This window comes from Anser cygnoides, chromosome 7, assembly GCF_040182565.1.
Source record: "Anser cygnoides isolate HZ-2024a breed goose chromosome 7, Taihu_goose_T2T_genome, whole genome shotgun sequence".
Lineage (NCBI taxonomy): Eukaryota > Metazoa > Chordata > Aves > Anseriformes > Anatidae > Anser > Anser cygnoides.
In genome coordinates this window covers 18,051,716-18,079,526 of record NC_089879.1, presented here as the reverse complement: position 1 = coordinate 18,079,526, position 27,811 = coordinate 18,051,716, and the positions used below count along the sequence as shown (strand labels likewise).

The 27,811-nt window shown below is 42.5% G+C and overlaps 1 protein-coding gene across 2 annotated transcripts; it reads right to left on the bottom strand.

The window, feature by feature from the left end:
* Window positions 1–111: 111 nt before the first annotated feature.
* PANK1 (pantothenate kinase 1) lies at window positions 112–27,381 on the bottom strand. 2 transcript variants are annotated; one of them, XM_067001084.1, is made up of 7 exons: window positions 27,041–27,381; window positions 18,430–18,782; window positions 9,583–9,836; window positions 7,117–7,293; window positions 6,603–6,726; window positions 2,231–2,356; window positions 112–1,604 (listed from the first exon to the last, which is right to left on the bottom strand). In XM_067001084.1, the coding sequence occupies exons 1-7, from the start codon at window positions 27,279–27,281 to the stop codon at window positions 1,545–1,547; spliced, it is 1,335 nt and encodes a 444-aa protein (XP_066857185.1). In that variant the 5' UTR covers window positions 27,282–27,381; the 3' UTR covers window positions 112–1,544. The 2 variants fall into 2 exon arrangements, with proteins under 2 accessions (XP_066857185.1, XP_047925114.1); XM_048069157.2 differs by lacking the exon at window positions 27,041–27,381 and adding an exon at window positions 26,695–26,853.
* Between the last annotated feature and the right edge of the window lie 430 nt (window positions 27,382–27,811).

Sequence of the window (27,811 nt, the reverse complement as noted above, 5' to 3'; positions counted from 1 at the left end):
TAGAAAAGTAAGTACCAAAGCATTATCATGAAAGTAACTTGCTATGTGTCATGAAACATTTATGCATTTCATATAATTGATTTCAAGAAATGAATTCCACAGATACATTAAAACAGTCAAAACAGTGGTGGTCTTTATTTCCATCAGACAAGTTAACACTTCAACTAATATGAATTCATTTCACCATTTGTGAGATATGGAAATTAATGACTTAAAAAAGTGAGTTAACCCCCTTCCAAAAATATATTGGATAATACATAAGTCTGAATTTTACACTGTCCCTCTGATGAGCCCTTTACATTATGTGACATCACATACAGTTTTACAAGACAAAATAATTTATGGACTGGTTTTCAGCCTCTGATTTGTGAGCCTTCAAAGTGTCTAGGAAAAGCAAGTTCATACATGCCATGCGCAATCAAGTACATAGATTCCAAAGTGGTCTCAATTCAACTGAAAAAGTCTAGAGAGGTCCACCAATGAAACCAATGTAGAAAGTACTGCACTGGAATAAACACTCAAACCTTAGTGTTCGAGGGGGAAAGTTGGCATTAGCTTAAAAACTGAAAATACATTAGTGAGTGATTTTCTAATTTTAGAAACTGGGCTTTCAATAATGCAGTTATCAGTTGTTTTCGATTATGATCAACTTAGAAACTGCACACTACAGAAAAGTCTTCAAATAAATTGAAACAATCTCCTCCCTTTGTCATCTAACACCAAGCATGTATGATACATAAACAACATGGGTACTATGGAACTCTCCATATAGATCAGAGATTTTCAAAAGAAACAATTTCATTTTAGTTTCAAGCCAATAATTAAAATTCTCCTTTGCATTGTTTACAATTTCCAATATAAAGGACAGCACTGCAAAACCAGTTAGCAGTCTGTTCCTGATCTTTAAAGTCAGGAGCACTGAAAATTTAGTGTTTAAACACACGCTCTCCCCCAGGTTTTCTTGCAGTCTTGCCAAGCAGCTCATATTTTATTTTATTTTTTTGGCAGGGTGAGGGAAAGCTGTTAAATAAAAGTGTGTCTCATCTAATGAGGAAAGGAAAGGCAACAAATCAATGACTAGTTTTCACAGTAAAATGCATCAGCTTTGTAGTTTCATTTGAAACCAAGAACAAATCATGAAACGTCATGAAAATAAGATAAAAATCTCCTAGAGTGATTACTAAATGAAGTTAAAATTACCGCACTAATCAGTAAACCCCAGAAGAAAAGCAGATGCCTAGTATCACAGGTCCTACATCAAACAGTATCCACTTTTTAAAATAATTCCATAAAATCTGTATGTTTGGCCACGTTGCACATTTTTCCCCTAAAAAATACAGTGTACAGAAAAAAAATCTCAGTATTCCCCATATGAATTTTGAAGTTAAGCTCAAAACCCAGAAGTTAGAGATCAGCTAAAAGGATTTTAAATTATTTACAAATCCAGCAGGTAGAACTATCGTAATGGCTTCATTTCCATCCTTGTAGTGGCTTCCGCTCTTATCCAGCAGCATCTGCAGTAAAAATCTCTTCAGACAGCTCCATCACTGATCATCTGTCATTTTAAGCAATTCTAGAAGAGCCCCAACAGCTCCAAAATAACCCTTTAAACAAGCAAAAACAAAAAAAAGGGCCATCAAATTCCAAAATAAGACATAAGCATGATCATGCAGAGCTTTCAGTTTTGCTAAGACAATTAAAAGACCTTTCTTACAAGACCAGCCCCACTGTGCCAAGTATTTGTTCTATCTGAATTATGATTTAATACAATATTGTTTAGGTCCAGCAGAGCATTGTATTGTGAGAAATCTTGCACAGTTCTCTAAAACTGTCAAAAAATTACAGAACCACTACAGTGATGGTGTGTTGAGGCAGTGCAGTTTCCATTCTGAACACAGCCATCTCACAGTGCCCTCAGAACTACTTGCCGAAATTCATTCTAGTTGAGGTTTATAGATAATGCCACACAGAACATAGTTGGTAGTAGGATCAAGAAGCACGTGTGATGTTTAGCAATAAACACCAAAAGATCAGTGGTCAAGCCACGGAGCTAATGAGGGATATTTTCAAATGAGTTCATAGTTAAATGGTATTTATGCAGAACTTGGTTTGTGCTTTCACTTCAAAGCAATACCGTTGAGTTTCTCCCTTTTAACTTCATCAAAATAGTCAGGAACCACAAGATTTTTTTCCTTACAAATAAAAGAAAGTTCAACATATATTTCCTTACCTCATGTTCCAAAAACAGAGCTTTCAGCTGTCCCTTGGACCAATAATCCATAGCATATGCTAGCACCTTCATAGAAATCATATTAATTCTGAGAAAGTTTCCAACAAATACCACCTTGTCAATGTTCTGTAAAATTGAAAAGCAGACCAGCAAAAATTATATTCAGCTGCGTTATTTGTCCCATTCAACATATGCTTCTGTCTCCACTATAAGATTATATGGGTATTTTGGGTTACATTTAAATTCTCCAGACCAAAAAATCCCCAAATAATTTTAGTCACTGACCACTAAGTAGACATGTTGCAAAAAAAATAAGACTGTTTTCTAGAGAGAGGCTTGTACCACAGATGGTGAATATTTGTTTAAAAGCTCACAACCTTCCCAACAAACAGGATCCATTGTTTGTATATGACGTAGATGTGCTAGAGAATACAAGCGGAGAACCTCTGAAGGGTATCTGACAAGAACTACCTGAGAGAGTAATCGTCTTTCATTACATATTATCTGAACTGTGGTTCCGTTTTCAAAAAGCAAGTGAACCATAGCCAACACGACACTTAACCCGTATCACACTCCTTTGTTTCAAAGCTCTCTAGAACTCAGCGTTTATAAAGAAGCTCAAGTTTTCCAGACAATCGGTGCCACACTGTCAGTGAGAAAGCCACACCGCATCCTTACTTGTGTACACACCAGGGCCCGTTACCAACAGCTCTGGTACTTAATGCCAGTAGCTATTTTACCAGGCCCTGTTTCACCAGTTATGCACGAAAACGTCTACATGTGCATTCTGAGCTGGTGTGCTGCACGTGAGGCTCACTATACACTAGAACTGGTGTAGAAGATTCGGTAGGAGACCAAATCCTAGAGACAAGCTCTTAGAGGAGTCCTGAGGCAACGTTAGAACACGTCCTCACAACCCTCTAGTGAAAATTCACAGCAAAAACCTGCTGAGAGCGGAGTTACCAAGCACTGCCTCACTGGATTCATACGGCTCTGTGAGGCCTAGCACTCTGTTCTGCAGCAGTTATTTCACTACAAAGAGCGGTTTTGTAGTGTCCAATACTGTGCGTGTGACACACTATACAGAACACCTTCGCTTGAAGGCTCAGTACTGGTATCCAGATGCAGTCAGGTATTTATTCAGTCTCCAGTGACTTAAGAGTTTCATTTCTGATCATCCTTCTCAAATAAAACACAGCAAGACACAAACTTTAATTAAATAACGCAGGATTGTAGTCATCTATCCACTTAGACTCTGCAGACCCATCAGCATGTATTCAATATGCTTTCCTAGTAAATTATGTTGCTGAAAATAAGAGCTTCTCAAGTTTCAAAAGGCTGCTATTAAACATGGCCAAGGGGACTCTGCATCCTTTGACAAAGCAGTTCTAGCTCTGGAACTCATTGCTAACAAAGGAGGGATAAACACGTAACTAATTATTTTCCTGTAAGTCAATACCATGAAATTGATTAGAACCCTACATTTGAACTTCGTTCCCCAAATGTCTTTTTCCTGAACATAAACATGGAGCTACTCATATCTGAAATTCAAGCAAGCAATACTTAACACGGACTGTAAAAATTACTAAAACTTTAAATCTAAAAATAGTAATATCTACTAGAATAGCAGTGTCTGTCAGCACATAAGTTTGTTTTTTTTTTTTATCAACTATTTTCCAACATTCCTTTGCTTGTCAAGGTTAAAAATTGTTAGTTTCCCAGATTTTGGAATTGAACAGAAAACAGCTTTAGCATTTCTTGGGGCTTTGAAAATGAAGGCATGCTATTTCATCTCTTAAGAGAGTCTTGCCTATTAACTTAGAATTGTTAACAGCTGAAATATTCAAAGCTGAAAGACAGGCCTTAAACCGATGAGGGTTGGTGATGAAATTCTTGCTTAAGCTAACCAAATTACAACATCATGGAAAAGACATGTACTCTTCCATCCTGGGGCTTTGCTAAATTGTTCAACTACCCTGCAGTAGAAAATTATACTACACCTTTAAACATAGCATATATACATTTGCCAATTCAATTGAACAGTGGAATCTATATCGATGCAACAAAAAACCATCTTGCGCATACTTTTGCGAGAAGGCTTGTTCAGATGCAGCTTCCATACTAGCAGAACATGTAAAGTATAAACGAGGGAGATTGGTTTCCTTTATGTAGTTCTGTTGTGCCTACAACAGACTGTTTCAAATGATGTGTAGCCAAATGGTTCCAGACTATGGAATTTTTCTACCCTACTGCCAACTTTGTGCAAGCAAACTTCGCTTTGAAGTTCTGCAGAACGAATATTTCATTTATTCCCCAGCCTCATTTTTTCTGCACATATGCAAGTGATTTTCAACACAATATTAAAGCTGCAATCACAAAAAAAATTATCAAAAAACTCACGCTTCAGGGCATAAATTGATTTTGTCAAAGTGAGCTTTACCATTACCCTAAATCTAATGCATACATTCCACAAAATAATATATCAAATTCAACTGGTTTTTAAGCACAGAGTTCTCACTCGGACATTTCATTCACCAGCCTTGTTGGAAGATACAGCTGTAACTCACAATGACAATTTATGTGTCTGGAGTATTTAACAGAATAGCAGCATTACTCCTTTCTTCAGAGCAAGCTATCTGGATAGTAGCTGACTTGCAATGATATCATGTTTGAAGGTTTTTTATTTTATTTATTTATTTTTACTAACATATAAAGCTACTAAATAAGGTTCTTCTCTAGAGCCACAGAATAATTTGTTTCTGAAATGCTGCAGAAATTCTGCTTTGACATTGTCTGGGACATGAAGAATACTTAACACAACAAGCCACATTCCTCCATAAAATGCTGTGGATCACATCCAGTTTAAATAAACCCGTCCTCGACAAAAAAAGTTAGCAACTTTTCCACAATGACTCAGAAGCATTAGTTGCATTAGTAGCCTATTTCCTCCTCTGAATGCATCGCATGTGGTTCCCTGCTGCAACTCTCCATGCTTTGATAGCCCTGTACAATGCTGCTTGAACTCCATGCCACAAGGCAACACTGTAAAGAAGCTGAAAGCAAAGAGAACACTGAAAGAGAATCATCGTGACTGAAAAAGTCAAATTGCCAAAAAAAAGTATGTAGTCACTTTTCACAATAAAGGGAGTTTATCTGTAGCATTTTATAGGAGCACAGAGACTTGTGCTGTTCAAAATATTTTAGAAGTGCTCTAGAAGGGAATATTAGCAACAAACATAACTCAACATACAAAGTTACTTGGGAGATTCAGAATAAAAAATGAACAGCACAGCAATGCTGAAGAGACTTCGTGATTGAGTCATAACATACTAGATGAAACTGAAATTTAAAAAGTTAAAAGGCACACATGGAAGGGGGAAAGAATTCAGTATTCAGACACAGGAATAGGCCACTACCGCTCAAGAAAGACTGAGGAGATTGTAGATGGTTTCTCAAAGGTAGGAGCTCACAAAAATCAGATGTTAAAACTGTTAGTAAAGGAACTGACTGCAAGATTTATCAGTATGCAATCACAATTCCATTGTACAACCACTTTCCACATACTGCATGAAGATTTATCATTTCATCTCAAAAATCAGAACCATAAAATATTAAAGAGGCAAAATGAAACACTGGAAAAGAGCAACCATCTCTCCCATAGAGGAGAGATTAAGCATTAGGAATTTTTATATTTAAAAAAAATCGAGGGCGATATGACAGACTTATAAAAAACTACTGATGATTATTTGTCTGCTATTTCTCATAAAGTAAAAAATTAAATTGCACACAAAGTCATAAAGCAGCAGTTTAGGGGTTTATTTGGTGTTTTGTTTGATTTAAGAAAAAACCAGCTTTTATTCTAAGCGGAGAATGTTGTAGAGCTGAAATCATTAAAGCACCCAAAAAAATTTAGATCAGACAAAAGCAGTCAGTTACCAAATAATACTGAGGGATGCAATTTGCAGCTCACAAATCCCTGCTTATTTTTGTTTTGTTTAAAATTAAAGTCTGTCACAAAACCTGATCTGTTAATAACAAAGAAGTAGTTAAGAGTATTAATTTGGATTAAAGGCACTGATATCTATCCAGTACAGTTCAAGAACGATTGGACTGCTCTAAGCATCAATCGTTCAAGGAGAGCTTTACAGTCAACTTTTCTCCCCTCTTCCCTACTTTCAAAGCTCAAAGTATCTTACACTTTGCACCACGGCATACATGATAAATCACAGGAATTGAGACACAGCATTGAATACATGCATATTTACCAAGCAATTACATACCTACTATACCAGCAATTTGCATTTTTGTATTCTGATAACCTTAGTAAGCTCTTTCTAAAGAATTTAAGCTTATAGTTAATATACCATCTTACCTCATTCAGTGCACACATGCGAGCAATAGAACCTATGTTGTTGGTGATTGTAACCAAAGTAGCTCTGGCCAAGTCCTCTTTGCTGATGGAATCCCTCTTCTCTTTACTCATCATATGGCCAAAGCTGTGTGAGGAAAATCATTCCTTTTAATGAGGTATTCAAGAGTGCTGAAAGCCCTTAGAAAGGTATTAAATTAAATAATTAATTTTGTTTGGATTTGACATCCATCAACTTTAGACATAATGAAATATGGGAGAAGTAATCACATTGGAAAGACAAAGCAATGAGCAAACACACTTCTTTTAAAATAATTTAATGGAAGCAAGCTACCTAAAGCATTGCTTATACCTGCGTAGAAAAAAAATAGAGTAAGAAGTAGGTGAGAGATCTAAGTACAAAGCACATGATCCATTCAGAGTGACAGTCCCACATGGACACACTGCATCATTACGCATGCAGTTCAGCATGCACACTAAGTTTCCCAGAACTCCTTAGAAACAGCTCAAAGCATACCTTGAGGCTACAGCAGACCCTTGAAGGCCAAACCGCTCATAGTCTCCGCCGTAAATATCTTTCACCAGTTTATCCACATTGGTGCTGTCTCCTTTTGCAGCCATTTCTAGTGCTTCTTCGAAGGTCTCGCAGCCAGTCAGCAAGCAGCAGAGGCCCAGGAAGGTTCCTCCTCCGAGACTAGAAAAGCACACTTCCTTCAGAACAGCAGCTGGGACCAGCTTTTACCACAGATCTTCAGACTCCTGTTTTCAAAGTGCTCTGCACAGCTACTAACTATAGTCTTGCAACTCCTCTTGGAGAAGTGAGGAAAAATACCCCCCAGGCTGAGTTTAATACACCTGCATGGTTTTCAACTCAACTACTCGTCAGTTCTTCATATTTAAACAGGAGAAATCACGCTAAAGAAAGTGTTAGCTGAGAACGTGGCCCAATGCAACTTTGCTGATGCCAGTTTGCTATTGGTAGCGCTCAACCAAGTTTTCTTTGGGTAAGAAAAAGCAGCCAGCCAGATCACCTGAGTCAGCAATAAAAGAATAAATGGCAATCAACACTATCTATGCAGGGGCAAGCAGCTAAGATGCATCTTGTCCCCCTAGGCAATGGCAGGAAATAGTCTGGTTGGTTCCTGTTCAAAGCAAGGCTGGCAGCACCCCTCCATGTCTGTCTCAGCCCTCCGTAGATCTCTAAACAAGGAGCAGTCATTTTTCTTGAAAACCTTGCACATATTTACTCAGTATCCAAGTACATGTAACAAGTTACTAACGCATTCATTAGAATTCTGTTAAGACTGCAGAGTCCAAAGTAGACATGAACTTCAACTTACTAACCTCTACATCCTTCCTTAACTTTCCCAAAGATTAAGGAAGAGTAACTTATTTGCACAGGTGGCAGTCACACTGATTGGAGCCACAATAAACAAGACCAATGAGATGCTGCATTTGCACTTCACAAAAAAACACAGCAGGTTAGACAGGAACACTGCTCAGACGGTGGCGTTCAATTATTAGGAAAGTTTTTCAGAACACATCTAGTAGTGCAGTAATATATTTAATATCTGAACAGGAGGAAGCCCACGAGACAATATTGATTTCATCATCGCTAACAAGTCAACAACCCACTGCAGTCATGTTTTTCCCTCTGTAATGTAAACGATCAGAAGTAGATCTACAGATATTGAAAGGACTGTGCTTGAAAAAAAAAGCCACTAGAATGGCAAGAAAACCAAAGCCTCCCCTAAGATCAACTTTGTTCATTTGTACCGTATACAGAAAAATGGCTCATGTGTACAATTATGATATTAAGATATACTTTAAATAAGACAATGGAAGACAGACACGCAGTCATTTACAGTGTGTATGAAAAACTTCATTAATATGTACCATGCATTGAAGAACAGAATGCAGCTTTGGAACAGACCATAGCAAATCCTAAGAGTTTCTTTGGTTGTTGCTTTGGAAGTGGACTTGGGGGTGGGGAGGAATGGATATATATATATACTTCTAATTTGTTTTAAAGGTCACAAGATTACTAATATGAAATATATCAATTTAGCTTGTACATATGAGTGAAGAGTGCATAGATACATATGTATTTTCAATACTACCTGGAAGCTTCAATACTACCTGGAAGCATGCCCATCTGGACTAAAGTAGTTCCCTACAAGTAAATACTTTCTCTGGCCACATCACAGTTTACAATATGAGTAAACTTAAGCATGCCTCAGGCTACTGCGGCCTTAACAGCAAAATTTTGCATCCGCAACACTGAACTCCCAAGCTCTTAAACAGAGCAGTCACATTTAAAATTTTTTCCCCCTTTTATTTAACAGAGGCCAGAGTCCATTCCAACTCAGCTGTACCCTACAAATTGCTTCAGAGAACACCAGCTGACACAGGCAGAAATCATGCTGAGAATCAAGTAAGAATACAGACAGTCAAGTTCTAGTCTTCACATGCGGCCATTCATTGATTTACTAGCACAGTCCAAAGACTACTGCAATCAGTAAGGAAACAAGACATCTAATAAGACTCCCCTGCCAAAATCCAGTGGTAGCAGGTAATACTATGAAGTTTTCCTGTATCCTGGATACACATCCTAATTATTAAGCAAGACATTTTTGTTTGGCCCAAACGTTTTTACTTTACTGCTCTGGCTATTCTAGTGGATCAAAGCGTAGGGAAGAGAACATTTATTTATTGGAACAGGTCTATTTTGGTAACTCACAGCAAGAGATAGGAAGTAGGTGAGAACACCAAGGAGAGATTAAAGCAGCTCTGAAGCTGAATGAACAAGCGATTTCACTGACCTACGCCCTCCTCTGAAGAAATCCTGGGATATTTCCAGCCTTGCTACTAGTGAGTTTTTTAAAGAAATGGGAAGATAAGAATAATTTGAAGCTGCACCTATAGTCGCTGTCTGCTTTTATCTGTTCAAATATTAAGAAAAAATATAGAGAATTAAATTTACCTGGATCCTGTGACTCTCTTATAGTTGTCCTTTGAGTATACAGCTAGGATACTGACCCCTGAGCCTATGTTAACCAGCAGCATAGGATATGGATTATCAAGGCAGTAAGGCTTTTTCTGGCATTGTTCAGGATTTGTAGGATTTTCAAAATAATAGCACTCTGGTTGGCCATTGAAACCAACAGAATCAACATAAAGCAGGCCCTGGATCAAACAGTCCAATTCATCCAGCTTGTGGAGTTGTAGATCAGCAATCTGGAATAGAACAAGAAATTAAATATTTCTTAGTATAGTACAACACTGAGAAGGACAAAAGGCGCTGCTGAAGCACTTCCATCAATTTAACAGTAATGTATTATGCTACTCAAACAGTACAAAGATCTGTCCGAGCATGAGGTCCAAAATACAAGGAGTTCGCTTTCTGCCTGACAATGGGTACCTCCCAAAACAAGGTGCTATGCAGCACTGTCCTTCAGTTCCTTTGCCTTTTGGATAATCCATGCTCTGCAAGCAGTCCAGGAAAAAATTTCCTCCCCGACAGCAGTCTGCAGCAATAAATTTTTCCTCTCATCCCCATCCCATGAGGACTGTGCTCTGCAGTTTTGGGACAGTATCTGACATGTGGGCAAAGTAGCACTTGTCAGGATGCCCAGTGCTTTAACTCATCATCCATCTACATCTCCCAGCAATTTAACAAAACATTTGGCAGAAGCAGCAAGGTCAAGAAACTGCATTTAAAGTACCAGATAATTCAAGCTTTACAAAGTGCACATTTGTATGTTAATACCCATTAAAAATGCAGTGGATTATACTTAAAGACTTGCCTTTTTTTTTCAAGTGTATTTCTCCAGTAATGAGAGTTGTTTCTTTAAATTACAATCAGTGTTTTAAAATGCCTCATAAAAAAAAAACCACAGGTTTTTCATCAAACACTGAGAATACTATCTAAAAACCAAAAATATCCTCAGGCCCATGCCCCCATCATAATATTTGTAGAAAAAAATAACTGTAGCAGAAGGCAGAAAAACAAGTGTAAGAGCTTAAAAAGCATATTCTTTTGGATCTTACAGGTCACCCATTACTGTACTTAAGCAGACACCTACTTATCATAGCACTCTGTTTACTAGAGTTAGAAATCCCACTCCTTTCTAGAAACAGGATACAGTGATAATCTGTAGAAAAACTCCTTTCCAAATGACATTGAATTCAAACGTGTAAGGAGAAGGAAGAAAATATAGAAAAGTCTCACATGCAAATCCTGAGGTCACTTGCATCCTCACACCAGCACAGTAGGTCTTATCTACTCCACTTGTACCAGAAAAAGCAGCAGGGTATTAAGAACAAAAGGGAGCTATTCAGCTCAGAGCAGGTTGTCAAACATTTGCATATTGCAGGATGTTTTTATAACAGCTAATAGATAAGATTCATGGGGCTACCTACCTCCTATTTTTAATTCTGGAAGATATATTCAGTCACTACAAAGAGAAGCTATTTCTGTGGAACAGGCACGGCCAATAGGTTACATTCTTTTGAGCTATTTAAATCTCTCCCCTTAAGTTTTCTCTGCTCTTACATTGCTTTAACTAGCCTGAACTGAAAGCTGCCCTACTGTTTGGGTCTGCCCTCACTTTATGCTTGCTAGCCCTCAAATCCTGCAACTATAGAAAAGTATTTCTACAAAAAACAAAACCAAGCAAACTCAAAGACCTCAGTATAAATACAGCTATTCATAGTACAACAGACACAGGTGGGGATCACTTCTTTTTCTTTCAGCATTTCCTCCTGCAATTTTACAATCCCTTCATATGCTTCCCTTGGTTACCACGTGGCTATACAAGTTACAGCTACAGAAAGGCATTATAAGTCTTGAACCATTTGCCCAGCAAATAAAAGGAGTAAGCACAAACTGGGGGAGAAAATTAAAGAAGCATTACAAAAAAAATCTTAAGGCTGTCTTTGCAAATACCTTGGATTTCAGCTATTTCTTGCTATTAGACTGAGAGAAACAACTCCAAGAGACATACAGTGCAAGGGAGTACCAGTTAACAACTCATGCACTCTCTCTCACAATGTTGTATGGAGCTCACTAAGGCATTAATAGTTAGAGGATTTATTTGTTCTATTTGAACCAGTAAGTGTTGCACTAGCTTGTCAAAACAGACAACTGTATACCAGCCATATTTCTCTAGGTAAAGTACTCTGGAGTTTCATAGTCCTCATTTTACTGTATGAACTAGAAGCAGCATGACAAGACATGATCCAGCCGTATCATACATAAACATGCTATGAAACAGAAGCCTGCAGCACAAAGAAGAGTCATTAGTGGATGTATGGATGGCCCTTATTGTCAAAATCTCTGGTCATCCTGTAGGCCAAATAACCAGCCACAAGCTGCTTTTGTCTCACCAGTATTACACTTCAATAAATACATAATATTAAGTACTTGCAAAACACGAGCAATACAAATCTAAGAGAAAAAACACTTCTGGCATGAGTGCAGAAAGACAAAATGCTTGTTTCTACCAGCTCTCCAGCCAGCACAGCACTTTTATAAGGACAGAACAAAAGCAAGTAATCAGGGGCTTCTTTCAAGCACTGAGCACAGAAGTCTTATTAGGTCCAACCTTCCACATATAAAAGCCACGTTAAGATTTACTCTGCTTTTTATGGTTCTGTGCTATATTTAACAGCTGATATACTGCAAGCAGAAAAGACTTACGCTGCTTTCTTTCATGTATGATATTCATAGCAGACTGAAAAACTGTTTTCCTGAACTGTTACAGCAGTCTGTTTCTCATTTTTGGAAGGAGCAAGACTGGCATCAGTATTCCACGCAGCCTGCCTGCATTGAGCAACCTGCAAGCTCTTCACCCTCACATCTCAGGCTCTGGGCAGCCCAGCAAGCTATTTTTTTTTCCCTAAGCACAAATTAGGGCACAGTTGCAAGAAATACTGTAACCCAGCCTCACACAAGAAGCCAGGATGGGCCAGGGCCACAAACCCTTTTCCCAGTCCCTGTCACTGTATATAAAACTGCTTTTTCCTCTATTCATTCTCTGCTCACAGTGACTGAAGCAGCTCGACTGCATCACAAAATAGATGTGCTTGAAAACATCGTAACTAATGTATGAGTAGGCGTATGTGTTTCTCTGCTGCCACCACCTCACTCCACCCCACTCTACTCACCCTCATCTTTGAGCTGTTCAAGACACTTCTCCTTGCAGGAGCTGAAGAGCATTAGATGTTCCTCCTACAACATTTTACAAAATGCATTTGTAGATGTTCACCAGCCCTTTACAGCCACTAATATGACGGCAGGCAGCACACTGCTCTACTTATCCTGCTCCACACTCCTGCAACTACCTTCAGTATGGTGCCTCTCAAAAAATGGTACGTCAGAAAGTTGTGCTATGAGAGCAAGAACAGCAGAACAGAACAGTACACAGGACCCTGGAGGAAAAATTTATGATGGTTACAGCAAAACCATGTGCACTTTTTTTTTTTTATAAGAACAGTTTTTCCTACCTTATGGCCAGACCATAGAAATTCATCATTTCAGACTGCTTTTAAATACCAGATGAAGGGAGGGAACAGAATACATTGGATCTCTAGGAATTCTTCAAGACCATCAAGAGCAGGGACTCTGGATTTTAGCCATGTTTACAAGTGGGTGCAACACAGCGAAGGAGCAGTGAATGCTTCCCTGTGACAGTGCATGCCTTAGCAACCAGCGCCTAAAACTGAGCTGATTGCAAGGATATGCAAAAGGCCCCTTGTTGCCATACACAGATGCTATCCTAAGGAGAATAAAAGCCCACCTCTTGGTATAAACTCATAAGGAGTGCTGGAAAACAACAGTCTGTTCAAGGCTTTTTTGTAACATGCATAGTGTCAAGCTTTAGCTGTATCAGGCAGCATAACAGTAACTCAACCCAGCAAGATCAGCACTGCCATGACCACAGCAGGGCAGCTGGCAGAGCCTTGCTGCCAGGAAAAAAAGAAAGAGGTACCAACTTTCAGCTTCTTTGTAGTGTGGAAGTACAGTTGAAGACTTGGGTCATGTTTGCTTTCATGAGTATTTCTACCTCAGGCAAGGAGGACATGGAACAGCCCCAGTCCCCCTGAGAGGGGCTGAGGGCAGCCATGACATACCTGCAGAGGGCAGAAGCCTGATGGATCAGCATCAGGACATGTACATCTCCTCACAGAAGCTTCAGCTCATGAAAGATTTCACCTGGTTTGAATTTTCAAACTGTTACCGAGCTCTGGAGAGCACAGGAACTGCAGAACCTGGGTGCAGTTACAAGTTCATTTGTGTCTTGGACTTCCAATGAGAACTAAGAAAATATTTCTGTAACAGACTGTTAGGAATTTAACTTCTTGCAAGTTTTTAATTATCAGCTACAACAGCCTCACTTACTGCATCACGCTGGCTTTTATATTCCTTCTGGGCTTTGCTCCAGTTTTTGTTTCCTATAATAGCTCAGTCTATTTTTGCCTTCTGTCTCCTTCCCATTACCTCTCCTCCACTCTCATATATAGGTACTTTGCTTTCTTCACGTTTCAATTGTCTTCACCTCAACTGCCCCTCCAGCCCCCAGACTTGCTCCATTTCGAGCTCTGGTGAGGGTACTCCCCGCAGCTCCTTCCCCACCCCGAAGCTGGGAAATAGCACTCAGATTCAAGTAAGACAAAGTCTATCACAACTAAAAGGTCAGCCTAACGTTCACTGAGGTAGAAGAGAAGACAGACACTGACTGCACCAACTTTGGGCAAAAAAGCACCAGTCCAGGATGCTCTTCAGCACCTGCCCTCTCGCCAGGCAGCTAGAAGGATGTCCTCCCTCCCTGGGCAGGGAGGAGATGCACACTGCCCCTCCCCAGTCCCCCCGAAGTGAAATACGGCCTACAAGTCATCCCCAGGCACTCAGGCCCTGACACAAAGGCAAGCTCTAAAACCAGCTAGTAACTGGCATGAGGAAAACGCTCTCCAAGTGCCAAGCTTAGTCTTAAAACATTTTTCTTATGGTCAAGGGGAAGGTCAAGGTCTAAGTCTGTGCCGGTAACAGCCTTCCCCCCACACACCCCCCAAATGTGCTTTATTAAGCGACTGGCTTTTGGCTCAGGCCCTGCTTCCAGTGGAGCCAGCAGTGAAGTTGCAGCGCAGCCAAGTCAGGTTCTCCAGTTATCAATCAGCGGGCATCCTGCAGCAGAGCAGGTTTCAGACAGAAGTCTGAATAGGCCTTTCTTCCCTCAGCCCCCACATATCCCTCCTAGCGACCTGTTTTACAAAACGAAGTGACAGCCTGTTTATTCCTTGTAACACTAACAGCATACTTCTGTGAAAGCAGCACGCCTGCTAGCATGGGGGAGGCAAAGAGCATAAGCGCTTTATATTACAGGTACACAGGCAAATGAGACCATGTCCCTTCCTCATTTAAAGAGGTTGTGTGGCTTTAACATTCATAGAAGATGTGAGGTGACAGTAAGTATTTGGAGAAAGGAAGAAGGATAAGCAGAATTAGGTGACTGATTCATCTGTGCCTCAACAGCACTGCTACCTGAAAATAACAAAAGTCAGCCATAAGGACCAGTCATTAAGAAAGGGAGAAAAAAAAATAAAAAACATATACCCACAAGAAAAAACTAAGCTGGAAACAATCCTTTTAGTGAATTACTTACTGATGCTCTTTAATGAGCATCAAATATAACCATATGCTTGGTAGAATTATTTCTGTGGTCTAGTTTAACAAATACAGTCAGTTTTCCTACTTCTAACAGAAGCATTCCGATCTTAAGAGTGAATTAAATAATTTGCAGGCTGTTGAACATTATCACTGGCAGTCATCAAGAGTCCACAGAGACTCTTCCAGGTCTCCTTTTATCCATCGGCGTGGATCACAAGAGAGGGAGAGGTCAGATAGTCAAACCTAGCTGGCTCTGTAAGTTTAGTTGCCTTCCTATGGCACAAAAAACAGCTGTCAGAAAAAACAGAAGATGCCTCCCAGTTTTGTTTTAATATACAACAGCAACACAGATGTCTAGAACAAGCCTATTTAACTTATTTAGGGATTCAGAATTGGACACTAGAATAGGCAAGTAAGAGTATTTGCTAGTTTATTGTAAGGAGAAATAGTAGCTGCAACCTTAGAAGGAAACTTACTTTAGGATTTGAGTATGTTATTTTGCAATATGTTGGATCTTTCGTCCAAAATCTATGCAATTCTGGAAGTCCCACAAGCATTTAGAAATACCATGAAAGACAAATAATTTTAAAGTACATGCATAGGGAAATAGAGGGCTAGAACAAAAGCATGTTACTTGTATCAGTTTCATGATTTTACTACCACTTAACTAGACTTCTTCATGAAATTAAGAGCATCCAGAACCATACCTCAGTTTTTCCACACTGCTTCTAGCAGGAACATCAACATTTAAAGCGCCTCCTCCCTAAAAGGCACTATATAACACTGAATCCCACAGCAGCAGGATATGAGACTTGGCACTTGCTCTCTACTTCTGCAGGTACATGAGCGATCAAATATTTGAACCATGCATTTTAATGCTTTGAGAACAATTCTGAAGCTGTTGTCCAACACCAATTTACAGTCAGCAGAACGCACTGGGATTGCCAGCTGTTGTTAAAATGGCTAATGAGGTGTGACAATTTAAGTGCTAGTACCCAGGACACTTAGCCCTTCTAGTGATATTAAACAAGCAAACCTTCCTGTAATGCACAATATTTTGCTTCTGTAATACTCTATGGATACCACAGTTTGAACCAAGAAATGTTTGCTTTAAAATACGGCGTGGAATTGGATAGCTGCAAGAAGGTGTCCAAAGCACTCATCTCAGGTGTGAGTGCACTTCACTGATTGCATCATGCTACTCAATAACCCAAGACAGCCTTTAAAGTGTTTTTTCTTAAACTACTTGCAAGTGTCATAGCACACAGTGTAGGACTTCATGCCCAGGTGCCTCAGGAATTAGCTGTGTGACCTCATATTTTTGTACAATAGCTAGTAGAACAGCCTCAGCTTCAACTAAGACTTCTAGCCCTACATGCAGCTGAGCTGGGAAAAACTGGTCCCCTCCCTGTAATCTGCCTATTTTCACCAGATAAGGCCAAAGCTCTGGAGAGAGATGCCTAGCTGTGACAGCCACCAAGCAGCTTCTAGTTCAATTCCACAGCTATAGGAACATGGTACATGAACTTCTGTACTCAGGAGGCAACTCTAGCTGCTGCTCCATGATGCAAGAGAAGTCTGGGAACACTGACCTTTCCAAAGGAACAGTCAGCCTCTTCAGAAAGCCTCAAAATGACCTCCCATTGTTACTAGATAATGTGACCTGAATCATCCCTAGGCATGCGCAAGGATGCCCCAAAACCTGAACTAAGGCCACGCTGACTACTGCTAGAACTCACCTCAGACTGTGGTACCTGACATCCCCTACACAATGCAAGAGAAATGAAAACCGTTCCTTTTGAGAACACAAACATCAGCAGAACCTAACTCTTCGGCTGGCTGCAAGTCCCTTAAATGGCAAGAAATCTGGTACTAGTAGCGGACTGCTACAGCAATTCAGAAGTTTGACAGTCCTTCATTAGACTAGCTTCTTCCACATCCAACGCTTACTGAAAATCATTGCACAACAGTTGGAGTTCATGTTCATCTCTTGCAGCATCCTCTTCCCTGAGGAATCAGAGGATTTTAACCATTTGGTAGGTGAGGGATATTAACAAAGGAAAAAAAAACAAAACCCTCTTGTAGTGCAGGAATGGCTGCTTGGAATTAAAACTGAAGCACATGCCGTCAAGGACTGCATTCAACAGCAGTTGATAAATCAGTGTGATAGCTCTGTAAACTGAAGCAGTCACAGAAGAGCAACTGCTGTAACCTGTCACCCCCAGCCATCCCTCACCATCAAGATCAGGTCAGAAGCTAGGGACAAGTGTCAGACCTGCTTGAGTAAATACTCCACATTACTCTTTGACTAGTTTGGCTGTACCAGGGCATTTTCACATTTTTCTAGAGAAATATATGGAGATATGCCCCAGCGGAAATACGTGCTTTTTGTGCAAACTTCAGCAATAGTCTCAGCTCCAGAATGAATGAACTGAATTTAGAAATGAATTTGTGCAAGAGACACACAGAGGTGTTGTACAAACTGTGTTTTAAAGTCACTGGGAAGGCAGTTGCTTGTCATGTATGTATCTCAATACTTCAGATTTACCCCTCAGCTTCCAGAGCTTCCTGCAGAGGTTATTTATAAGTTCTAGGAAAGCTGGGACATTGTCACATGAAGAAAGGCAGTTCTTGAGGTGACTTACTCCCAGACCTGAAATCAAAAGCTAGCTGCTATTGCCATGCTTCCATACACTATTTCTTTCCCTACTCCAAGCTTAGTCTTCCACAATCTCGACTTAAGCCTCCAAAAGGACTAATACCAGGGGAAGGGAACCAGAGTGTAGTCTCCAGCCTGTATGGTTTCATTTCTGTATTTTCAATACACATACAGATGAACAGCTGTAGTCTCAGACTTCAAAGCTGTCATAACACACCCTCAGCTGACTATGAGGTATCTGATCACCACAGCTGCGCTCTAAGGAACCGTTTACTGAAGACATCCAGCAGTCATACTTCAGTAGAATACACAAGCCTCCCCACCTGCCCTTGTCTCCTCCATGTTCTCAGCAATTCCACCAACTAACAAATATGCATTGTTAGTCTTAACCATTTAGGACAAGCAAAATGCGTTATTTTCTCTGAAAGTTTTAAGCAATAGGACTCCCATGACTTTTTTCTTCCAAGTAGTTCCCACTGAACCCACATGAACCTTTCACATACCGTTCTAAAGTCCTCCTCAAATTTGTAAGCTCCACCTCCCGTGGCACAGAGCGTAGTATGCAAACTGGAGAAGTTCTTTTCACTACCCATCTGTATGAACCTGTGCATGGCACAGCTGGGAAAGCGGATGAAGTGCAGGTTTCCTTTGCGTCCACACATAGTCAAATTTTTCAGTTCAAGGTGGACATCACGAATGCCAGTTTTGCCATAGGCTGTATTGGAGGTCAGGTATTTCCTGATGCTTTTCAGGTTTTCCACCTCCTCCTGTTCCTCTTCTGCAGTAATGTCCTTCGGTTCGAAGTAGACCAGTTTAACCAACGTTCCACCGATATCCATTCCAAACCATGGAAACGCTAAGGATGGGGGTTTGGGAGGAAGAAAGAGAAAGCCAATGTAAATACACAGGTTAGCCATAGCACTTCAAATACCTGCTGAATGACAGCTCGGCGCAGTGCAAGTTACAGTATCAGCACCTGCTCCTAAAAGCTAGTGGTCACTCATGTTTCCAATTCACATGCATTCTTTAAGACTTCATAAAGCCTGTTAATAAAAAGAATAAAGAAAACCTCCAAAAATCCTTCTCTGGAGAAGCAGGTTGTAGAATGCAAAAATAATTTTTCCAGGAAAACATTTTACTCCCCAGTCAGCACCTCTTGACGGAGCAGATTTACAGCATGACACCCAGTCTGACTCCCAGCACTGATTTTTGAAGTAAACTGGAGGGGACACAACCAAACAGGAGAGCAAAATCTCTTCAGTCACGCTCCCACAGCACAACATTTACAAACCCCCTTCTGATATGAACTGGAGTTTCTGCAATGGCAATGCTGTCTGAAGAGCAGCAACCCGTGACTCTCCCCTCGTAGTGGGAGTCTCCACAACCCACCACAACTAGTGTCTCTGTCAGAACTACAATTCTTGCATGTATTAGAAGAGAATGAGCTGCTTTAAATTCAGTGTTTAAACCCAACTGACAGTCATCTTTTCAGAGCACAGATTCCCTTTTCTGCTGTGTACGTTAGCTATCATACAATTACGCAAGAGATGCCACTCTCAGCATATGGATTTGCCCCAGACGTCCCAGGTCTACAAAAGCCTTTGTACTGTTAGCAGCAAAAGAAAAATCAGCATCCTCTTCTTTTTGCAATAACTGAACGAGGTTGGTCTTCCTGCTCTACTTGCATATACACACCCACATGCATTTTCAACAGTAAGCCAGGTAACTTCATGAAGCACTGAGAAGTAAGAACACAGAAGTTATACACACATACTGCAGAAGGCAGCTTCTAGTAGCACTTCTTAGACAAATTAAAATTAAAAGTACTCAAGTACGTTGCTAACACGCAAGATGGATTTCAAAAAGAGCAGTCACGCAATCACCTCTCTGATTTTAGGGAAAAGCAAGCAGCCTTGACAGAAACACAATGCTACCAACTAGGGCACCCCAACTTAATGCTGATGCAAGCTCCAAACCACCGATACTATGTGCATCACTTTTTTTTCTGCCAGTGAACCTGGCTATAAACAACTTAGAAAAAGAGATTTTAATAAGCACATCAGGTACTGATCACGCTGTTCTTCCTTGGGTGATCACAGAGCAGTATGAAGCTACTAAGTTTCAGGCTGAAAGGAGCTTAGCGTCTTACTTCTTACCACGAGGGTCTCAGCCTATGCCTCAATTCTTGCCTGACTGAATAATTCAAAAGGCTAAGTTTCATAATTGTTAATACCAGGAGAAAAAAACAAAAAACAAAAACAAAACAAAAAAAACCCAAACCTTTAAATGTCAGATGCTTAAAATGGCTTCTTTGCTCCATTACTGTATGCCAAATAATCAATTCAATTTCACCCTGCTTTCCATAAACACAGGGAGGGCATAATGCAATCAACTCCCATAAAGTTGCTTCCTTACCACTCGCTTTCCATAAGAGCACCTACTGTTACCTATGGTAAAGTCTGGCTAATTTCATTTTCCATTCCCTACAAGCTGCAAGACACCAAGACATTGAAATGAAATCTAATTTGATGTTTGGGAAGATATGTCTGATACAGAATTGATGCATGTTGGCTCCCTGAAATGAGAAAAATTTGAAACAAGTGTTTTAAAAACAGGCTTTATTTTGAAAGGGCGAAATATTTTACCGTGCAGTAACCTGTAATTCGATCACTTCTGGAAGTAGAAGAGAAATACTTAGGCAAAAATAGCCGAGTCCACACTGTACAACACTGCAACGCAGTGGAATTCGGGATGTCAGTCCCAGTAGTGATTTGCACAAATCTTTGCTTAAGCTACTGAGATCTTTAATTACTTGTTGCACTGGAACAGTAAGTCTCCTCCACCTAGAACATATCTTAACTATGCAAGCAGGAAGTTAATATTAACAGCAGCATGGTTAAACTCTGCCATACAGACCCAGCCTATTCCTAAGAATACATGGAACTCCAACATTCTAACATTATGGACATAAACTCTGCTATAAGCTACCTGCACTGGTAGTTGCTGTACAGTTATAGTGCAGATTTAATTTTTGAGGGGGAAGAAACATTCCTTTCCCTTATTAAATATAAAGCCAGGAATAAAAGCGTAAGTGCTAATAGCTCTGAGTTATTCATAAGACGTAAACGTCCTGGCAGTCATTTAACTTTGAGGAGTCATAATTAAATCATTAACAAACAAGAAATACTGTAAAACAAAACAGAAACAAAAAACCACCACCACCAAGTTACTTCAAGTCTGGGTATTTCTTGGGATAGGTATGCAATGCTCATTTAAAAAACAAGTGGAAACACCAACTCTTTTTTTCCAGTTTATTCTCTCCATGAATCTAAGGCTCTTTCCTTTTGCTGTGAGCCAAACAGCAACCTGCAGAACAAAAAGAACTTTGCTCCTACAACAGCAGCAGTTTTCCTTAGCACAAGTAAATAAAGAGCACAAGACCAGACCACAACTACTGATATTTCAGCTATGCAGGAGAACAGCTTAGTTTTCTTCACAGCTGCTAACACCAGTGATCTGCTGCAAATCGCTTGCAATAAAGGAAACATATTTTGGTCAACTAGGACATAAACCAAGTGTCAAAGTTCCTGATGAGTCCTGCTAAAATTTGCATAGCCTCCATGTAACTGGCTGGAATCACAGTACAAACTTCTGCATCCCAGTGACTATTTTAACAATCTACTTGTTGTACCTCCTGTAACTATCAATATACCCTGGAACAAAACACAACACTCAAGCACCATCAGGTCTTTCCAACATTTTCAGACAGCCCACCCTACCTAGTGGGTACCTGTACACTTCAGTTTTCCTGACTCAACTAATGCAGTATCAACAGGAACATGCACGCAGACTGCAGGCTGGTCCTGGCTTCTCCTGCCTCCCTGAATGCAGACAGTAACACCACTCAGAGGCCACCAAAATGACAAGGGCCATCACTTCTGCAACCAGAGGGTATGAAGAAAGGTATCTGTCTCCACGGACCTGAAAGGAGGATAGGGGGAGAACTGTTATTTAACACTCGGATTTTATAACATAAAATGATGCACAGAAGTTCAGTTTCCTGAGTAGTTAAAAACCAAAAAGGCAAGAAGTGAAATCAGCCGGATCCACATCCTAGCCGATAGTTCAAAATAACTCAAAATCATGTGATTTACTATGAAAAAGTGAAGAATCTGGACATGTTGCACAAGTGCCTCTACAGCGTAAGAAGTGCATTTCTCCTTAGCGAAAATTCTCTAATAAGACTTGTGAGCCGATGCCTCTTCTCAGAGACAGTACACGATATACCTATTGGCTCAATGAAATCTGTTATTGTAGAGAAAATAAAACTACCCTACTGTACCAGTGCGCTGCAGTGAGTCATAAAAAGTGGTGACACTGAGATCTAGGCCTAGGTCCGACAGAAGCGATACAGAAAGCGTCAAGACGAATCATGCCGTCTTAAAAGCCTTGCATAAATCAAAAGCTCCACTTATCTTCTTGTGAAAATTTATTCTCTGTATGTTAATAAACTGCACCAACTTATCGGTTTGTTAGCTAGAGAGAAAAAATTTCCATTACTCCAAAACTTAGCTGCAGAAGCATGTGACAATGCAAACAGAAGGTATCCACAGCGTTGCATAATGAGGTAATCTGATGCACACCAACAGCTGTGCTATCTGGGGGAAAGGTTCACTCACGAGAGATTCCATGATACACTTCACCTAGTTTCTCCACAAGCTATGAACAGTATGAACCCACAAAGCTTTTCCTATAAAGCACATTACATTTAAAATTGAACGCGTTTGACTTTTAAAAATCCTACCACTAACATAGAATTTAAGGCAGGGTCAGGGAGAAGAATATCAGACTAGCCTGCTCCTCCTCCACAACTCAGGAGAAGTACAGGAGAACTCCCAAGCCACTCAGCAACACTGCCCCCAATTAAAGGGGATAACAGAGGGCAATCCCTTTCATCCATTTAAGCAATCATCACACAAAGGTAGTTGCGATCATCATCTCCCTACAACTGGCAGTAACACCGCAGCCTTGATTACACAAACCTGGCCAGTCTCATTCAGCCTCCTTTCATTAATAAGGAATTCCCTTTCCCTGCACTTGTCTGAATTGATTCTTTCCTTCAAGTGCAGGTACAGTATCTCAATATTTTATCAGTAACTTGAATGGTGATATCTATACTCTTTGATACCTTCACCATAAATCTCAGATAAAAGACCTTGGCATCTGCTTCTTGTTGTCTTTTTTTTTTTCCTGGATGCATGTGACGAAATCCTATGATTTCACTTACATCTTATTTCCATGGCTTGATGCGTTGATGAGCTAAGAACTTCCTCCTGCTTTAATTGGGACTGGAAGAGGGGAGAGAAAGCCAAAACTAAAAATAGAGGGGGGAAAAATAAAACGAAAGTCACGTATAAGATAGGATATTCTCCTCACAGCTTCTGAAAGCTGCGTTCCATTTATAAAGCAATAATAGTTTACATGTATATTTCAATCTTTCCTTCCTATATTGCACAGTTATTCTGAGCAACCCCAACATATGTTTTGAAATGGAAGCATTTGTTTTCCTTTGAACAAAAATAGAATATGTAGCTTAACAGATGAATTATAAGTGCTTAGTAATGGAAGTTTCTTCAAACCTTACACAGCTAGAGCTAAATAAACCACACATGCAGTAAGCGCAGCTTTGCAGCTCATTTTCAGCAGCAAGCTCTTATTGAATGTCTGCCTCCTCATCACAAAGATGAAGAAAAAATCTTCAACCCCCAAAGCAGAGCTGTCTGTCAGACAGGTGTGACCATCCATCCACACATAGGTACCTCTGTTACCACAAACCCATTTCTGAAGACAGCAGCAGCGTGAGCCTAGGTCACTACCTCACCTGGATAGCTTCAGAAGGAAACAACCAGCCAAAAGGCAAACTCACAAAGCTGCAAGTGATGATCACCTGACAAGATTTTCCTTCTTGCATCTGACAGCGCCCAGCCCGATGGCAGCGAGAGGATCCAAGCTTCCCTCTCCTGTTGACAAAGCATACCTCGCGGTAGGGCTGGTATGCGGCTGGAACCCGCAGGATGCTCACTCACCACAACACGCCCACTGGTTCAGCTGGGTACGACCAGCCCCATTCCTCAAGCAGCCCTTACATCTGCCTACAGGAAAATCAGCGTGCCTCCAGAAATAATTTACAAGATTAAAAAATGGTGGGATGTTCCAACTCCTTGGACAAAGCACCAGTAGCCAGCAGCACTTGTTCACTGTGTCAAAGAGCAGTAAGACCCAGAGCATTTCACTCCTGTGCTCTCCATTAAAATCCATTCTCTAAGTCATGGCATTCCACATTTAACATCACCACAACTGAAAAAAAAAAAAAGGTTTTTCACATTGAAATACCTAGAATAAGTAGTGCTGCGTAACTATGCTGCATCCATGCCCCACAGACGTAACAACGTCAATACTGGCCAGAAGCATTATTTACTGTGAAGCTGCAACTTAGTAAATGTTTGATCACGCAGTTTTAAGGCATATTGGGTGTAAGTAGCCCTGCTGCCTCCAAGCATGCATTATTTGACCTCCACCTGTTACCAGCTGAGCTGTGGAGAGATCTAAGATACTGCTTGAATAGAGACCCCAAAGCTTTATCTTAATTTCAGAAAAGCAACCCAAGTAAGACATCCAGCTGGCTTCTTCCCTATGCCTGATGTAGAACAATGCCATCAAGTATCCGTCCAGGTAACTGCCATGCGGAAATCTTGGATCTTACTTGGCTACGGTGCTCTTTCATGGGGGAAGGATCGATGAAGGCACTTAACTGTTCTTCTTTCTACTGTTCAAAGATCACATTTATACTGAACACGGTGACTTCAGCAGGCTTTCGAAATTGGCAGAATTTACAACATTTGACTATTTTATTATCACCTGGAGCACTGCAGAGCACAAGGCATCACAACAGGTATTTTGCTGGATTCGTTACACCATGCTGCAATACAGACAGGTAACAAACCTCAGCCCCACGAAGGGCCTGCCCCAGTGATTTGAACCAGAAAACCGGCAGAAGCCTGACATCCCCAACAACTCACCTGGTTCAACCGAGAAAGAAACAAAGCCAAGACCAGCTCTTTGGCAGCAGATAAGTCAGTTCCCAGATCCTCTCTCACCACTGGGATCAGCAAAGAACGCGGGTTTCAAGGGGAACCCTCCCTCCTCAGAGGGTAGAAGGGCTTGGGAATGCACAAGTCTGCTGCACCTTGGCGGGAAGTAAAATTGTTCAAGAAAACATGTAGTTTGTGAGGATTTGAAGGAAGAATTGCAACAGAGTTTCATTTTTGGAATATTGGGAAATGACAATTAGCTTCATCACCACGCAAAGCAAATCCCACAATCAATATTCAAGTCTTACACACCATGTGGCAACTGCACCACATTTTGCAATGTGTCCCTAAGCACAGAACAAACATCTGTAAAGAGCAGGATTAAACATAAAAACAAGAAAAACAGGACTGTGTAGTATTCTCTGGAGATAGATGCAGTGGAAAGCTATGCAGTACCAGAACGCAAGTCAGATTTAATCAACTTTTTAAGCTTGGGATAATGTGTTATCATGCGTTCCTGGAAGGCTAATACTAAATTGCAAGTTAATTTATATGCTTTCTGGACAAGAATAAAAGGATGAGATCAGCAACAATTTATGCATTTTAAATAAAAGACAAAAATTGCCCACAAGAGAATTTTAAAAAGCACTTCTTCTCTTGGCTGCTGTTTTCATTACAGCCCTCTTAAGAAACCCCAGAACTGAAGGCTCAGCTGCTGCACATGTTGGGCAACACAGCCATTGTCACCTGAGCTCTATACGCTGATGAGCTTTTTTTCCCCCCAAGTTGGAAGGGAATCAAAATTCCCTGTTTTTGTCTTACTTAAGTGATTGCACGACCCCCTAGAAGCCTTATTCTTTGTTTCAGAATAGCTTTAAGCATTATGAAGAGTTTGAGATGCAAGTGCTGACTCTTCTTAGTTCCACCAGATGAAGGCTGAAGTTAGTCCAAGTTCTGCCGGTTTTGTTCTCGAAGGAAATTTTGGAGCTGGACAAAGACTCTACAGAGCTGGTTTGCAGCAGCTATCGATGGGGTCACCAGGACGTGAAATCTGGTGGCAGGCTGCTTTAAATAGCCACGGGTACCGCAAGCAGCACAACATTAATCGATACGGAGAACATTCGGAGGGAAAGGGGGAGGCAGAGCTCAGCAGAAGCGTTTAAGAAGCAGAAGGAAAGCCGGAGCTCTTCAAGGCTGTTCCCGACTATTTCGCTCTGCTGAGGGAAGTCTGTAAGCACTCATTTCAGAGTGAGGCAAATCCAGGCTAGCTGAACGCACACTGCTTCCTACTGAGCACAAACATCTTTAGGCTTTGGCAGTGGGTAGCTGCGATCCTGGCTACCCCGATTACCCTTCAGAACACGCCGAACTCCTACGAGGAAGCCAGCGCTTGGTGGCTTTACTTGAGGAGTAGAGAGGCGAGTGGGGCACACACCAGGGTGAGTTCCCAGTTGCCTGCTTGTGGAGTTTAACTGGGAATCGCTCGGTAGCCGCGTGCCTGTGCACAAGTTAGCTACAACCCAGAAGATGAAGGACGCTGATCAGTAAGGAGCCGGTACAAGCAAGCACATCGCAGAGATGCCCGGGACAGCCGCAGGACCCCGGGCAGGGCGAGCCGCGGGTAACCCCGCCGCCCCCAGCGCCCCGAGGGGCCCTGCCTCCCCCCTCGCTACTCACAGCGCTGCTTGTGCACGATCAGCTTCATGGGCGCGGCGGGGAGGCGGCGCGGCCGGCAGGACCCCCGGGAGCCGCCCGAGCCGACGGGACGCGACGCGACGCGGAGCCGGGGCTGCGGGCACAGCCGGGGCCGCCGCCCGCGTTTGTGCGGGGCCGCCGCTCCCCGCCCGCCGCCGCCCCATTGGCGCAGGGCGGGGCCGGGCCGGGCCGGCGCCGCCGCATTGGGCGAGCAGCGGGGGCCTCGCTCCGCCCGCACGGCCCGGCACGGCCGCGGCGGGGGGGGGGGGGGGGGAGGACGGTGGCGGCCGGGCGCTGCCGAGCCGAGCCCCCCGCGCTGGGCACTTACGTGGCCGGTGCCGCCTGCCCGAGTCCCTCCTGCGGCGCAGCCTGCATTTCTTGGCCGGCGAGCCGTGGCCGGGCGGCGGCGGCGGCTCCGCGCGGAGCAGCAGCGGGTGCGGCGCCTCCCCGCAGCCGCCGTTGGCGAGCGGCTGGCCGGGCGGGGGGCGGCCGGCGTGCAGCAGCCCGCCGAGCCGCGAGCAGGAGGAGGCGGCGGCGGCGGCGGGCTGGGCGCGGAGGTGCTCCCCCATGGCGGCCGCCTCGGCCCCTTTGTCTGCCGGCTCGGCCCCGGCTGGGCGCGCCGGAGCCTCCGCTCGCGCCGCCCGGGGATGCGGCGCCCGCTCCCCCCTCAGCCCGGCGGACGGCGCAGGCGTGGTGGCCGCAGCGCGCTGCGGAGGGGCCGGGCCCGCCGCGCCCCCCCCGGCACCTGCGGGGCCCTCGGGAACGCGCCTTGGGGGGGGGGGGGGGGGGAGGCGCGCTCCCGGCACGGGGCCGGCGGCAGCGACCTTGGAGGCGCCCGGGCCCGGGGCTCCGCCTGGCCCCCGCCCCGCCTGGCCGCGGCCGTGCCGCAGGGAGAGCCGTGCCCTGAGGAGAAGAGAAGGTCGTTCGCGGGGTGGCCGTCGGCGAGCTGCGGGGCGCCCCGCGGCTCCTCCTCGCACCCGGAATGAGCGCTCCGCACGCTGCCCCCGGGGCACGGAGCCGTGCCGGCCGCCTCCTGACAGGGATGCCGTGCTGAAAAACGGCTTCCTGAGAGGGAACGTCAAATCCTCGCCGCCGCCTG

Coding starts and splice junctions, on each gene's coding strand:
- PANK1 (XM_067001084.1), bottom strand. CDS start 27,281: ATGGGGGAGCACCTCCGCGCCCAGCCCGCCGCCGCCGCCGCCTCCTCC. Junction 18,783..27,040: donor GGGCAGGCGGCACCGGCCAC/GTAAGTGCCCAG, acceptor CCCCATCCTTAG/CGTTTCCATGGTTTGGAATG. Junction 9,837..18,429: donor TTGAGGAGGACTTTAGAACG/GTATGTGAAAGG, acceptor GTTCTATTCCAG/ATTGCTGATCTACAACTCCA.